At 38.9% G+C, this 16,744-nt stretch overlaps 1 protein-coding gene and 1 long non-coding RNA gene across 3 annotated transcripts in view; one reads left to right on the top strand and one right to left on the bottom strand.

Moving 5' to 3' along the window:
- Positions 1 to 1,617: 1,617 nt before the first annotated feature.
- LOC140497371 (uncharacterized) lies at positions 1,618 to 9,705 on the top strand. The gene is made up of 2 exons (XR_011964646.1): positions 1,618 to 1,938; positions 9,574 to 9,705. It is a non-coding gene; the product is annotated as an uncharacterized lncRNA (long non-coding RNA).
- HDAC11 (histone deacetylase 11) overlaps positions 4,010 to 16,744 on the bottom strand; it is a 54,952-nt gene continuing 42,217 nt past the window's right edge. The window contains exon 11 of one of the 2 annotated variants that reach the window (XM_072598253.1): positions 4,010 to 6,097. In XM_072598253.1, coding sequence (XP_072454354.1) covers positions 6,053 to 6,097 — 45 coding nt within the window. In that variant the 3' untranslated portion in view covers positions 4,010 to 6,052. The remainder of the gene's footprint in view (positions 6,098 to 16,744) is intronic. The other variant, XM_072598254.1, reaches the window with a different exon arrangement.

Consider the following 16,744-nt stretch of genomic DNA (forward strand, 5'->3'; position numbering starts at 1 on the left):
GTGATCGGATTCTCTGGGTTCTCCAAGTAGAGTCAGATCCTTCTCTCCTAGAAAAAGGACCAATCTTTCATTGGTCAAAAGCCAAACCCAATCATTGATGCCTCCCAGTGCTTTTCCACACACTTAAATCTCTGGGAAAAAAATAAACAAAAAGTTACCATCTCTCTTATGATGGTTAGCAGATAACCCCAACTGAACTCTATCAACCCCAAATTCTGCACTATTTCAGGAAAACCTCCACTACAATGAAATACTAAAATAGCTTCCTTTGGGGAGCAGGGATACAGACAGGAAGAAAAATGTTAATTTTTTTGGTGCAAGTACTTTCCTTTTTTGTGGGGTGAGACTCCATATTTGGTATCTTGTTAATCTAAATGCTTTCAGGAAAGCTTCAGGCCCCTTTATTTTTTCCAAAGAATCCTAAATCTAAATTACATTCCAGTGTTCCTAGAGAAGACCCTGAATGGAAACAAAATAAACCAGATTTTGGTCTCTCCCCTACCCCACATATCCACCCATAATTTGTCCCCTGATCACCACAGTGGCTCAGTCTGGGACTCAGAGGCTGGGACTGCTGAGTAAATCCTAACCTATTCCCATTTTCATTTTGTCTCTGTATGTGTGTATGGGGAAAAAGTAAATATCAAGATTTACCAAGCGTGGATTGGTTGAAATCACATTGCCTTTCCTCCAAATCCTCCTCTTTTTTTTTTTTTCCAATTTACCACTCTCTGTCAGGGATACCACCATCTTTCCTGTCTTCTAGCTTCTCAACCTCCTTATAGGCATTTCATTAATCCTTGTCAACTTGACTTGATTTCCAAATCTGATGTGTTTTTCTTAATCCTCACCCTTCTTGACCTCTCTGCAGCTTTTGATACCCTTGCTCCATTTTGGATTCTTGTGATATTACTGTCAAACATGCCCCCTAACTGTGGGTGTATTGCAAGTCTTTGTCTTGGGTTCTCTTCTCTCTCTACACTCTCTCACTTGGTGAGTTCATTCATTTCTGTTCAGATGATTACCAAATCTATATATTCAGCCTTAATCTCTTTTGAGCTCCAAACCCAAATCACCAATGTCCCTATTGGACACTTGGAACTTCATGTCTTATTATTGACTTCTCAAACTCAACATATCCAAAACAGAATTCCTTACTTTTCTCACAAAACCTACCCCTATGCTCAGCTTCCATTTCTATTGATAGAGCAACGATCCTTCCAATAAAGTAGGTTTGTAGCTTTGACATTGTCCTCGACTCCCTGTTCTCCCTTACTGCACAGGTTCAACAAGCTGCCAAATCTTCCCATTTCTACCTCCATAATCTCTCTCATTTCAGACCCTTTCTATTCAGAGGGCCACCCCTCCAGTCATCATCTCTTATCTGGATCACAGTTAACAGTCTCTTGTTACTTATTACTCTTATTGACCCCTCTCCAACCCATTTTCTGCAAAGCTACCAAAGTAAATGTATGGGGCATGTTCTCTAAAAACCTGTCATAGGCTCACATCTGAACCTGGAGGTGGAGGGAATGCATAGAATATTTGGCAAAACTGTTTTCTCTGAAAGCTACCATTAGTACTCTTGGCACACATGTCAGCTGTGGCTTATCCCGAGGAATTAATGCATTGTTTTCAGCTTCAAATACTTTGAATACAAAAGAAGCCTGGCTTGACTCTACAGAGTCTCCTGATTGCTGTGGGAACCTGTCATTGGAGACAGCCGTTGGCATTGAGGAAACTTGATTTAACAGTGGTTTTTGCCATTCACCCCCTTCTCAGGATTTCATTCTTGGCTGCCCTTGGCTGCTGGGGAAGGGGAGAGAAACCCAGAGCCCTTGGGAGTGAGGCTTAGTACTATGGATCTAGAGATGGAAACGCTAGAGAACACCATCCTCCCACTAATTCCTGTGCTTGTTTGGAAATCTACTCCCCAAGGTGAGTGGGAGAAATTTGTTTGGCTTGGGCAGGTGTTCTAAGCTATAAAATGGAGATTATTATATAACTGGGTGTCAGGTTAGACATTTATGTAGTCTATTTATGGAGGATGGCTTAATGTTGTTCCCTTGTATGATTCGGATGCTTACTCTTTAACAAGTGATATAGGATCATAGGACCATAAACGCAGAGCTAGAAAGGACCCCAGGAGCCATTTAATCATCAGTCAATTAACATTAAGAGCCTATGTGTACTATGTGTACTTAATACAAACACTATGTGTATGTATTAAGAGCCTTAGTACTGTACTAAGTACTAGGGATACAAATACAAAAAACAAAGGCAGTCCCTGGCCTCCAAAAGCTTGCAAGCCCATGAGAAGACAACACAGAAAAGGAAGTTGAAAATGGGGAGGTCCCTGTTGGGGGCATGAAAAAGTCCAAGATAGTACAGCCTGTAGGTAGATGGGAAAGGAAGGGATGTCTGCCTCCTCCCTCCATGGAAGCTTTGGAAGAAGCTTTTTTTGTCTCCCTCCAATCAGAGAGGGAAGAGGGTCCTGTAGAGGTCTGAGTGCCAAGGCTTGTGCAGTCTAGTTATAGTTGTAAGTGATAGGGCAAATATTTGGACCTCCAGGGTCAGTACTCTATCCACTGAATAAAAGCTCTGAAAAGTGTCAAGTGGCAGAGATTGAGATGCTTATTTCATCAAGAGGGGGATGACTGAGCTGAGCTCTCTCCTTAAATGGAGGTCTGAAGTTCATAAGCCCACCCTCCAAGCAGAGGATAGTGATGAAGTGCGCAGCCAAGGATGCCGGAACCTTACAGGATGCTGAGATTATCCCAATAATGAGCTAAGTAAGTGATGCCAAGCTGAAGAGATTGCATTCCATCCAACAGCCAAAGGGGAAGCACTTAAGGTCTTTGATTACAGGAGTAACATGATCAGACCTGAGCCTTAAGAAATCATCTTCCTTTGGCAGCTTTGTAGAGAATGAATTGGGGAAAAGAGAAGCAGAGTGCAAGGAGACCAGTTAGGCAACTGTTCAAATGCTCTAGGCAAGAAGTTATAAGGCTCTGGAATAGTGTAATAAGAAGGGAAAGGGAGAGGAAAAGAATAAGGCTAATAAGGCTTCCTATATACCAGGCACTGGGCTAATCCTCCTTTAATCCTCACAACAACCCTGAGAGGTAAGGCTGTTATTATCTCCATTTGACAGTTGAGAACACTGAGGTAAATAGAGGACAAGTAACTTTCTAGTCTCACAGCTAGTGTAGAGGTGGGATTTGAACCCAAGTCTTCCTGACTCCTAGCCCTTGCTCTATCCACTGTGCCACCTTGCTGATGGATGTGAGGGGGGAAAGGGCAGCTGTGGGAATAGAATCAATAATATTTAGCTATTGTCTGGATATAGGCTAAGGGTGAAAGAGCACGAAGAGTCAAGATTGGTTCAGTGGTCAGGGGACAGAGTGCTGAGCCTGGAGTCAGGAAGATTCCTCTTTAGGAGTTCAAATCTGCCCTGACACTTACTGGCTGTGTGACCCTGGGCAAGTTACTTAATCCCATTTGTCTCACTTTCCTTACCTATAAATTGAGCTGGAGAAGGAAATGGCAAACCACTTCGGTATCTTTAGCAGAAAAACCCCAAACAGGGTCCCAAAGAGCTGAACACCAACTGAAAAATGACTGAATAACCCAACAAGCATCTATTACGTCAAAGGACTGTTGATAGAGTGCTGGGCCTCAGGAAGACCACAGTTCAAATCTGACTACTTACTTACCGTGTGACACTGACTAGCTATGTGACCCTGAGCAAGTCACTTAACCTCTGTTTGACTCAGTTTCCTCATCTGTAAAATGGGGTTAATAATAGCACTTACCTTGCAGGGTTGTTGTGAAGATCAAATGAAATAATTGTAAAGCACTTAGCACAGGGCCTGGCACATAGGAAGCACTATATAAATGTTGAGGAGGATGATGATGACAACGATGTGCCAGACATTGTGCTAAGCTCTGGAAATAAAAAGAAACACAAACAATAGTGTCTATTCTTTTTTTCCCCAAATTTATTAATTTGTTTTCAGTTTTCAACAATCACTTCTATAAATTCCAAATTTTCTCCTTTCCCTCCCCTTTCCTCCTCCCCAAGAGGGTATGCAATCTTAAATTCCTATTGAACACATTTTCACATTAGTCATGTTGCATAGAAGAATTAAAACGAATGGGAGAAAGCACGAGAAAAACAAAACATAACAAAGGAGAAAATAGTCTGCTTCATTCTGCATTCTGACTCCATAGTTCTTTCTGTGGGTGTGGATGGTATTTTGCATCATGAATCCTTTGGAAATGTTTTAGGTCCTTGCATTGCTGTGAAGAGCCAAGTCTGCCAAAAACAGTCCTCATACACTGTTGCTGTTACTGTGTATAATGTGTCCTGGTTCTGTTCACTTCACTCAGCATCAGTCCATATAAATCTTTCCAGGTTTTTTCTGAAGTTCATCTGTTTGTCATTTCTTACAGCGAAATAATACTCCATTACATTTATATACCACAACTTGTTCAACTATTTCCCAATTGATGGGCATCCCCTCAATTTCCAGTTCTTGGCCATCACAAAAAGAGATGGTATAAATATTTTTGTACATGTGGGTTCTTTTCCCATTTTTATGATTTCTTTGGGATACAGCCCTAGAAGTGGTATTGCTGAGTCAAAGGACATGCACATTTTTATAGCCCTTTGAACGTAGTTCCAAATTGCTCTCCAGAATGGTTGGATCAGCTCATAGCTCGACCAACAATGAATTAGTGTTCCAGTTCTCTCACATCTTCTCCAACATTTATCATTTTCCTGTGTTGTCATGTTAGCCAATCTGACAAGTGTGATGTGGTACCTCAGAGTTGTTTTGATTTGTATCTATCTAATCAATAGTGATAATCAATAGCATTTTTTCATATGACTATAGATAGCTTTAATGTCTTCCTCTGAAAACTGCCTGTTCATATTCTTTGACCATTTAGCATTTGGAGAATGGCTTGTCTTCTTGTAAATTTGACTCAGTTCTCTATATATTTTAGAAACAAGACCTTTATCGCAGGCACTAGTTGCAAAAATTCTTTACCCATTTTCTGCTTCCCTACTAATTTTTGTTGCATTGGCTTTGTTTGTGCAAAACCTTTTCAATTAAAATGTAATTAAAATTATCCATTTTGCATTTCATAATGTTCTCTATCTCGTTTCATCACAAATTCCTCTATTTTCCACAAATCTGACAAATAACGATTCCTTGCTCTATTTCTTAGCCAATACCAGGTAATTTTGATAATTTCTGCTTTATAATACAATTTAAGATCTGGTATGGCTAGGCCACCTTCCCTAGCATTTCTTTTCATTAATTCCTTTGATATTCTGGATGTTTTGTTCTTCCAGAATTTTAATATTATTTTTCTAGCTCTATAAAATAATTTTTGGTAGTTTGGTTGGTATGGCACTGAAGAAGTAAATTAATTTAGGTACAAATGTCATTTTTATTATATTAGTTTGGCCTACCCATGAGCAACTGATGTTTTCTCAATTGTTTAGATCTGCCTTTGTGAGAAAAATGTTTTGTAATTGTGTTCATATAGTCCCTGGGTTTGTTTTGGTAGGTAGACTCCCAAATATTTCATAGTGTCTACAGTAATTTTAAATGGGATTTCTCTTTCTGTCTCTTGTTATTAGGCTTTGTTAGTAATATATAGAAATGCAGGTGATTTATATGTGTTTATTTTGTATCTTGCAACTTTGCTAAAGTTGTTTATTATTTCAAGTAGTTTTTGACTTGATTCTCTAGGATTCTCTAAGTATATTGTCATATTGTCTGCAAAGAGTGATAACTTAGTTTCTTCTTTGCCTATTCTAATTCCTTCCATTTCTTTTTCTTCTCTTATTGCTAAACTAAGATTTCTAGTACCATAATGAATAACAGTGGTGATTATGGATATTCTTGTTTCACCTCTGATCTTATTGGAAATGCGTCTAGGTAATCCTCATTGCATATAATGCTTGCTGATGGTTTTAGGTAGATACTACTTAGTATTTTAAGGAAGGTTCCATTTATTCCTACGATCTCCACTATTTTCAATAGGAATGGGTGTTGTGTTTTGTCAAAAGCATTTTCTGCATCTGTTGAGATAATCATATAGTTTCTGTTAGTTTTGTTGCTGATATGATCAATTATGCTGAGAGTTTTCCTAATATTGAACCAACCCTGCATTTCTGGTATAAATCCTACCTGATCAAATTGTGTCATTCTTGTGATAAATTGCTGTAATATTACTGCCAATTCCTTATTTAAAATTTTTGCATCTATTGTCACTAGGGAAATTGGTCTCTCTTTACATGTATATGAATATTATATATATATACATATATATATATATGCCTACATAGTAACTGTTCTTTAAATGTTTGATAGAATCTGCTAGTAAATCCATCTGGCCTGGAGATTTTTTCCTCAGGAGTTCATTGATGGCTTCTTTAATTTCTTTTCCTGAGATGGGGTTATTTAAATATTTTACTTCCTCTTCTGTTGATCTGGGTAATTTATATTTTTGTAAATATTCATCCATTTCACTAAGATTGTCAAATTTATAGACATATGGTTGGGCAAAATAATTTCTAATTATTGTTTTAATTTCCTCTTCATTGAAGGTGAACTCACCTTTTCATTTTTGACACTGGTAATTTGATTTTCTTATTTCTTTTTTTAATCAAATTGACCAAAGGCTTATCAATTTTATTTCCTTTTTCATAAAACCAGCTCTTAGTTTTATTTATTAGTTCATTTTCTAAATTTCAATTATATTAATCTCTCCTTTGGTTTTCAGTATTTTTAATTTTGATATTTAATTGAGGATTTTCAATTTGTTCTTTTTCTAGCTTTTTCAATTTTATGCTCAATTCACTGATCTACTCTTTCTCTGTTTTTTTAATTCATGTAAGCATTCAGAGACGCCCTCTAAGAACCACTTTTGCTGAATCCCATAAATTTTGGTAGTTTGTCTCATTATTTTCATTCTCTTGACTGAAGTTATTGTTTCTATGATTGTTGTTTGACTCATTCATTCTTTAGAATTAAATTATTTAGTTTCTAATTAATTTTTGGTCTATCTTTTCATGGTCCTTTATTACGTATAATTTTTATTGCATCATGATCTGTAAAAAATGCATCGACCATTTCTGCCTTTCTGCACTGGATTGTGATGTTTTATGCCTTAGTACATGGTCAATTTTTGTGTATGTCCCATCCACCACTGAGAAAAAGGTTATTTCTTTCTATTCTCATTCAGTTTTCTCTAGAGGCCTATCATATCTACCTTTTCCAGAATTCTATTCACCACCTTAACTTATTTCTTGTCTATTTTGGGGTTAGAGTTATCACATTCAGAGAGAGAGAGGTTGAGGTCCCCCACTAGTATAGTTTTGTTGTCTATTTCTTCCTGTAACTCCCTTAACTTCTCTAAGTATTTGAATCCTATAACACTTGGTGCATATATTTTTAATAATGATATTACTTCATTGTCTATGGTGCTTTTTGGCAGGATAGTTTCCTTCCTAATCTCTTTTTATTAGATCTATTTTTGCTTTTTATTTGTCTGAGATTAGAATTGGTATTCCTGTTTTTTCTTTTTTTTTACTTCAGTTGAAGCATGTATATTCTACTCCAACCTTTTACCTTTACCCTATGTGTATTCCCCTGTTTCAAATGTGTTTTTTATAAGGGAAAAGTTTCTTGTAGATGAGATTTTAGCTGGAACTTGAAGGAAAAAAAGGGAGCAGGAGATAGAGATGAGGATGGAAAGAATTCCAAGCATGGGGGACAGTCAAAGAAAATGCTCAGGATTGGGAGATAGAGTGGCTTGTGTGAAGAACAGCAAGAGATGTCACTAGATCTCAGAGTATGTGGAGATAAATAAGGTGTAAGAAGTTTGTGGGGCAGGGCACTTAACATGGGATTTTCTATTTGATCCTGGTGGTGATAGGGAGCCATTGGACCTGCACTTTAAGAAGATCACTTTGGCGGCAAAGTGAAAGATGGTGATCCCCTCAAAAGAAAGAGTGAGATTTACAGGAAGGATAGGTTTATGGTGAAAGATAATAATTCTATTTTGGATATGCTGAGCTTGAGATTCCTGTGGGAAATAGAAGGAGAAACATCTGGCAGAAATTTCACAATGCATGACTAGCTTTGCAGAACGACTGGGGCTGAAGATACAGATGAGAGAGTCAGGTCCATAGAGATGGTAACTGAACTCAAGAGAGTTGTTAAGATCCCCAAGAAAGAGTGTAGAGAGAAAAGAGCAGATGAGCTAGGACAAATCTCTGGAAATCACCCTGATTAAGGGAATAAGAGAATTATAATGATCCAGAGAAGGAAAGTCTATCCAGGAAGAAGTGATAAACAGCATCAGAATTTTCAGAGAAATCAAATAGTATGAGAAAACTTAAGAAATTGTTGGTAGCTTTAAGATGACAGATCTAAAGCTCAAAGTGACCTTAATGGTCTTCTAGTCCAATCTCTTCATTTTTTTAGACAAAGAAACTTAAGCCACAGTGCAGAGCCAGGGTTCAAAAGTATAACGAAGTTCCAAACTCTTTCCCCTGCACCACAGCAGTTTCCAGTGATCAGTGGGTTCAGAAGCCAGATTGCAAGGAAGTGGGAAATGAGCAGGTAGTGAGGAGACAGTGTGTAGACAACTCTTTCTAGGAGTCTGCCCATGAAAGGGAGGAGATATACAGGATAATAGGGTGAAAGAATGGAAAGATCAAGTTAATGATTTTTGATAATGCAGGGATTTTCTCCCAGCCCTATCCAATACTCCCCAGAGTTCTAAGAAAGAACGCACAATGACCACCCAGAATCATCCTTCTGTGGGAACCTCACCCAGACCTTTCTTCTTTCTCAATAAAACCTCACCTGTCCTATAAACTATGCAAATGACCCAAAACCACAAGATAAAATGTTGGAGGCAGGATCCAATAAGATCTCAACAGCCAAGTACAAACAGGATACGTCTAAAATGAGGAAATTTAATGAGAATTTTAAAAACCTCCTATTCTAGGTTTCAAAAGCAGGTATTGCACAAGTACAGGATGATGGCAGTGTCCTTTGATTACATTTCATACAAGAAAAAGATCTGTGGGTTTTAGTGGGCTGTGAGTTCCATAGGAATCAACTGTGTCATGGAGTTCCACAAAGTGAACTTCCTAGTATGCATCAGGAGCCAGCGTCCAGAATAAGGTAGTCCCATGATCACCTGTTCCGATAAGAACATTTTCAGATTATTATGTTCAATTCTGGGTGCCACATTTTAGGAAGAGTTTTTTTGTCTTGAAGAGTGAGTATCCAGAAGAGGGTGGCCAGGAAGAAATATATCTTACACGGATTTGGTTGAAGCAACCAATGTTTAGTTCAGAAAACAAGACTAGTGAATATGACCGATGCCTATAAGGATCTGCATGGCTATTTGGTAGAACAAGAATGAGATTTGTTCTGTCTGACCCCAGAGAGCAGAAGACTAGAAGTTACAGAGGATTAAATTCTAGATATATGTCAGGAGAAAAACCAAAAACTTCCTAACAATTAGTGTTATCCCCAGGTGGAAGGGACTTCCTGCAGATGAAGTGGGCTCTTCCTCACTGCACGTTTTGGAGAGGAAATTGAATGACTGCTTGACAAGGAGGTCAACGAAGAATGAAATTCTTCTTCAAATAAAGGTTGAATGATATGATCTTTGAGGTTCTTTTCAATCCTGAAATTCTGTATATATTTTCCTCTGGGTCAGCTTCTCAGTTAATTTCTTCTTTTAAAAGTTACCTTCTAAACTAATGCATGCTCAAGTATTAGCAGCTAATGGCTTGAAATAAATTGGAAGTGATGGAACCATTCTCTGGGCTACATTCTGTACCCCAGTCCCATAAATGCTTTAACCCAAAGGAAGGAATCTTGAATGGTGGGAATGGCACACACTCTGATAATTTTATAGGCAGATATTTTTGTTTCCATGTTGGTGACTGTCTAGTTCACTTACACATAAAGCCAGCTCTGATCATAGTTAATACACATCAGCAAAATGTCTTTGGCTGTGGTCACCTGCATTGTCACCACCCATTTTGTCATTATCTTCACCATCATTCTCCACTGTGATTACTGTCATTGGTGTTGCCAGAACCACCATTAACACCATCACTGTTTCTACTATCATCACTTTCATAGCTGTTTCCAGCATAATTATCATCATTATCACTAGTGCCATGACCAACACTAGTTCCATGGAGCTAGGAGTAAGAGACTTGACCTTGGACCAAACACCTAGGAGTTTCATGGAAGATATAAGGCTTGAGTTAAACCTTGAAAAATAATAAGTGATCTCTGAAAAGTCCTATTTAATAGTCTATAAAACATTGGCCTCAGAACGTCCCTGACTACAAGACTTTAAACCAAGAAGAATTCCACCCTGTTAACCTAGTTACTATTTGCACTGAAATCGCCAAGATGCAGAGATGCAGGCGTCTTTATTAATCAGCCATTACAACAAGTCAGCAGTTGAAAAAAAAATATGCCTTTGATCATCCCCTCTGGCAGGATGTCAGGGATCATTCTGCATGTTGCACATTCATTTTGCCCAAACAAGGTCTTATTTCTTTCTAACATTATTTCCAACCTCAAAAGTTTTACATCTGGAGGTCTTAGGGACTGGTTGTTAAAAAAAAAAAAAAGTTTCCATTTGAACGTCTTTTGGTCCAATTGAAACCTGCTGCGACCCAACACCAAATGACTAAACAGCAGCAGCCAAGTGCCAGCTATGCTTAGGGATCTCTTATGCTGACATTGTAGCAAAGGAAGGTGGGAAAATCTACAGACATCTTTGGTTAAGCTGGCCTTGTCACTTAGCCCTGCTGTGCCAGGATTAAGCCAAGGAGCCATAAGTAGAAATCTATCTCGTAAGAATTTTCTTTTTAAAAAGATAATTTAAGTCCTTAAGACAGGATTGCCCTGAACCACTTTTCCATGAAGATTCCACAGCTGAAGCAAATTAATTCATACAATCCCATACCTATTGGGAGCTAGAGCCCCCACCTAACAGTTCATTTTTGTTTCACAGTAATAGGTGGTGTCGTGGATAGAGCACTGGGCCTGGAGTCAGGAAGACCCATCTTCCAGAGTTCAAATCTGGCCTCAGATAATTAGTAGCTGTGTGATCCTGGATAAGTCACTTAACCCCATTTGCTTCAGTCCCTCATCTGTAAAATGAGCAAACCATTCCAGTACCTTTGCCAAGAAAACCCCAAATGGGGTCACAGAGAGTCAGACATGACTGAAATGACTCAACAACAAACTTTCCTTAGGTCTCCTGATTCTTGGAATCTCTCCCTGACTTTTAAACTAAGAATTCTTAAGGCTCTCCTCTTTATCCACAGCTCCAAGAGCTTTGCTTCCAGTCTTCTCCATTACTTGGCTATTTATTACATCAAATACAGCTGGGTTTTGATATCAGAAAGCATCACCAGCGATGACCATCTAACACATGATCTATTCTTTTATTTGGAAACTCCAGTTTCTGCCCAACGAATGAGTTACCTCTTTACCCATAACTGGAAATTCATAATAACACTTATGAAGTTTATTTTAAGAAATTTTATTGATGCCTTTTTTATTAGATTAAATTCATTTTAAAACATGTTCTTCCCCTATTCCTTATCAAGTTTTCTTGTAACGATGATATTTATATAATTCAGTTTTAGTTATTCCTCCAGGGGAAAATGATGGAAAAGAACTCCATAAATGTTTATCAGGCTAATGGATTTATTACCCATGGATTATACACATAGTAGTCATGTGAATCATTTGATTAGTGACTAATAAGACTTTTTCATATCTATATCTATATCTATCTATCTATCTATATCTATATCTATCTCTCTATCTATCTATCTATCTATCTATATACATATATATATATATATATATATATATATATATATATATACATGTAACTTTTCAGTTTAGAAAGCACTTTCTCATATGTCAGCCCTGTTAAGGTAGACAGAGTAAATGCTATATCCCAATTTTACAGAACAAAAGAAATACACCAAAACTCATAGGAATTAATTGAATTGCTAAAGGTTATATGGCCAGTAAACGGAAGAACTGGCACTCAGCCCTGGGTCATCTTATGTCTAATACCATCATCTTTTCCCTAGTTCTTCACTTCTCATCTAGGGCAATGAGGTGATGCAGTGGACAGGGCACCAGGGCAGAAGTCAGGAGGACCTGAGCTCAAATCTCACCTCAAACACTTGATAGTCACTAGCTGTGTGACCTTGGACAAGTCACTGAACCTCATCCTGGATCATCTCCAGTCATCCTGATGCATATCTGGTCACTAGATTCATATGGCTCTGGAGGACAAGTAAGGCTGAAGACCTGCACAGCCCTCCCTCACTCAAAACAAAGTCAAGTGCAAGTCATGTCATTATTTCTCTGATGGCATGGTCTTCTTCAGCAACGAAGGATGAACACACACACACACACACACACACACACACACACACACACACTTCTCATCTTGAAGCAACATAGAAAAGTACACATCCACATGAGAATCCTCATCCATGGCAGAAAGAACCAAAAGTTATGGCATCCAGCCATGCAGCTTGGGGTCTTGAAGTCAATAAACATGTTAAGCACCTACTCTGTGCCAGATACTGAGAGCTTGGACTACAAAGAAAGGCAGAAGATAGTCCCTGCTCTCAAGGAGCTCACAGCTCTCCATCAGCCTCTGGTTTCTCATATTTCTTGGCTGTTTTAGTACAGTTGGTCCTTAGCCCACATCAAAGAAACTAGAGCTCTGTTTGGGATCAAGCACACCAAATCCAAAAATAAACTAACAAATGAAAGTTGTCTGTCCCAGCAAACCTCAAGAAGGTGATAAAAGTGTGACATCAGGAAAGCAGGAAGTACTGATAGTGAGAATCCCGATTAGATAAAGACCCCATGAGGCAAAAGCTGTAATCCTTGAGATTGGGTTCCAGCCCCCTCCTTTTCTTTCTACGTCTACTTGACACCATGGGGACCCTGAGATGCAAAGAACACAATAGCTTCCCTTTAAAACTGATGATTTCTTCTGGTCTCGAGTTTTTGCCACGCCACAGCAACTGGCAAACACTTAGAATCTTGATCCCTTTGTGGGTAGGAGCGCTGAGCTCCATTTGCAACAAATGAAAAACATTCACAAGCACATTTAATGAGTCAAATTGTCATTACAGTCTTCAGTCCTATAGCCAACACAACTATGTCTGAACAAATCAAAGTACAAATAATCCATTTTTATGTTCCCAGACTACCAAAATGACTTTACATCTGTAGAAAGCACTAAAAGTGTACTGACCATTTCTTTCAGTTCTCAAAAGCTGTCATGCTAAGTCATTTCCCTTGCCCCGAGGATTAGGGGCAGCCCCATTCCCCCACAAGATATTTTGGATTTTTTTCCACATCACACTCAGTGTACAATGTGGCACTTCTTAGTTGTGTGACCATGTTCCAATGACCAAACTTTTCTAAGCTTCCATTTCCTCATCTATAAAATGGGGATAATAGTAGCATGCAGGAGGCAGTGTATGCAGTAGTTACAGGTGTTGTAGTGTATTGGGGCCATCTGAACCCATGTAAAGAAAGCTGATTATTAAATTTTCAGTATAAATATCTACACCTTCGAAATCAGTAGGTGATACAGATCTTCACTGATACGTACTGATACAGACCCCTTACTGGTCATAACCTTTAGCAATTCACTTAATTCCTATGAGTTTTGTTTTATTTTTTTTTTGCTCTGTAAAAAAATCACAAAAAATTTATGGTTTTTGTTGATTGTCTAGACTTGAGGAAGTGATGAATAAGATGTTAATAATGCAGATTCAACTTAAGAGTATGTTATAAGTACTTCTGGTCTCTTCCCTACCCCCTCACCTAGGAGGCTGGTTGTTAAAAATTCACCAGCGCATCCCTAATGGAAGACAAATCTTGGAGTCAGGTAGATTCAGATTCAAGTTAAGTCTCTGACATACTGGCTGTGCAACTATGGCTAAGTCGCTTGACTTCTCAACACCTCCAGTCAGCTTTCTAAGACTGGAAGTTACAGAGAAGTTGTAAATCTGCACAGACAGAGAAAAATTTCACACAGGGAGTTCCCTATAGTGATAAAAACATAAGCCCAGATTTTAAAAATATGTTGCATCAGGGCTTTTGTGTGCATCCAGTGAGAAGACATATGTAAAGAGCTTTTTAAGCCTTAAAACACTACTTAAACATCAATTATTAGATGCTCAAAAAAAAAACCCAAAACCACCCAAACCCATTGCTTTGAATGACCCATTGTCCCAGTACTGTCCCAGGTCAAACAATCCTTCCTCCTGACTTCTCATTTTGGTAAATGACCCAGTCCTCAGGTTTCAAATGCCAAAACCATACTTCGGCTCTTGTCTTTTCCTGGTGTCCCACATCCAATCCAGATGATTCTACCACTCCAACATCTGATGCCCATTCCATATTTTCCATCCCCATTGCCAAAGCTCTAGATCAGGCCCTTATTACCTGTTTCTTGGACTATTACAAGTAGCTGTCCCACTGATCTCTTTACTTCCTATGTTGTCTTTCTTTTGCAAAGGTAATAACACAACCAATGACAAGAGTCAACATTTGTGGAGTGCGTTAAGGGTTTGCAAAGTCCTTTATGAATAGTGGAATACTGTCCAACGCATTTTAGCCTCACAACCTTAGGAAGTAAGTGCTACTGTTATTCTCATTTTGCAGATGAGGACACTGAGACAAAAAAAGGCAAAGGAACTTGTGCAGGGTCACACAGTTAACAATAAGGGTCAAGGTTAGATCTGAACCACCTTGCTGCCAGTAGTAAATATTGTAAAAATATCACTAGACTTTTAGGCAGAAGATCTGGGCTGAAATCCTTATTCAGCTACTAAATATCTGTGTGACCTCGGACATGCTGTTTCTCAAGTGACTCAGTTTCCTCCTCTAGAACATGTGTGCATGTGTGCGTGTGTATGTGTGTAGCTGGACTTAGGTTCTAAATCCTATGGTTCTTTTCTTCTAATTCATCCTACATATCCTTCCAGATGCTTTCATAAAACAAAACTCTTATCATGTGACATCCCTTTCTCAAAAACATTCCAGGGCTCCTAAATGCTCCATGAATAAAATCTCACACTTCTTAATGTAGCATTCCAGGTTCTCCATAACTTGTCTTCAGTCTACCTTTTTCATTCTATTTTCCACTCCTTTCACATGCCCTTGTACTCACCCATAGGCAGCACCATAAAAATGCTGGGAAATGGTTCTGTCAGCATTGGGGAGTTTCATCCTTTCCTTTGAAGCAGGGGCCAGCTGGACAAGTTGTGTGCACCATCAACTCCCTCCCAGGTTACTGAACTCATCTTCCCACCATGGTGACTCATGGCTGACAATAGTGAATCACACAGGATAGAGTCTGCCGAAAATTTATCACTGGAGACAAACCAAGAATGCCTCTCCCCTCCGTGGAACCCCTATCCTAAATGAGGGCATTATTCTCACAGACAGCCTTTGGCCAGGGCTGTTTTCCCCCCCATATCTGCTTCCATCTTTCAGCTGAGAGTCCTCAACACCAAACCTCAGGGAAGCAGAGAGCACATAATGTCCCATATGGTCTGACCCTCTGAGACCCAGATTTCACCTCTGCAATCACTCCATTATCACAGGCCAGAAAGTCTAACAGAGCATGCCCAGTGGATACCCTGAAGTTGATTTTTGTAGCTAGAGTTGGGGATAGAAGGGATGGAAGGTTATTCTTCTACTTGGAGTAGTGAGAGAAAGGGGAGTATGGAGAACATAAATCTATTTAATCCTGTCCAAATGTCTCACTTTAAAGAGGATCTTCAAATGCCCATACAGGAGTGATGGTGAAGACTTCTACTGCTTGTTAGCTGTGACTCTGAGCAAGCCAAACCAAACCAAACCAAACCAAACAAAACAAAAACACACCGTAGTACAGTGAACAGTGAGCTGGAGCTACAGTGGTGAAGATGTAGGTTCAAATCCCACCCCTGACATTATAATCATGTCATTTAACCTCTGATCCTCAGTTTTCCCATTTGAAAAATAGAGGGTACCCACTAATATGGATAAGAGGCAGCACAGGTGTCCAACTTGTGGCTAACTGGCCCAAGCTGGCCGAGTGCAGCCCAAATAAGAATAAAATGCAATTGGGAAATATTTAGGCAAAATGAAGAAAAATACAATACAAAAATAGATAATGTTAATTTGTGGTTTTCTAAGTTAATATGTGGCCCATCCCTTTCCATTTGAGTCTGACATAACTGAGATACAAGATCCCCATGGATCATAGGAGCCACACAATTTGGACATGGATCAATGGTTTCTACATAATGAAAGGCCCACACCAGACAGTATTAGCTCATATTCCAATAAGGCTTTGAGGTTTACAAAACCCCCTCCCTACAATGACCCAGTGAAGTAGGAGGTGCATTAACCTTACTTTATAGACTATCTCTAAGGTCCTTCCCATTTTCTAGGATTCAATCTGATGGTTTCATGATGCAGATTAAACATGGAACCATGACAGTCAGTAGCAAACATTTATTAAACACCACCTCAATGCCTGGAAGGTACTGAGGATCCAAATACAAAAGTGAGACAGTCCTTCCCCTCAAAAAGCTCACCCTTTACTAGACCTAGGACCAAGTGGCTCCAAC

Source organism: Notamacropus eugenii, chromosome 3 (genome assembly GCF_028372415.1).
Source record: "Notamacropus eugenii isolate mMacEug1 chromosome 3, mMacEug1.pri_v2, whole genome shotgun sequence".
NCBI classification, from domain to species: domain Eukaryota; kingdom Metazoa; phylum Chordata; class Mammalia; order Diprotodontia; family Macropodidae; genus Notamacropus; species Notamacropus eugenii.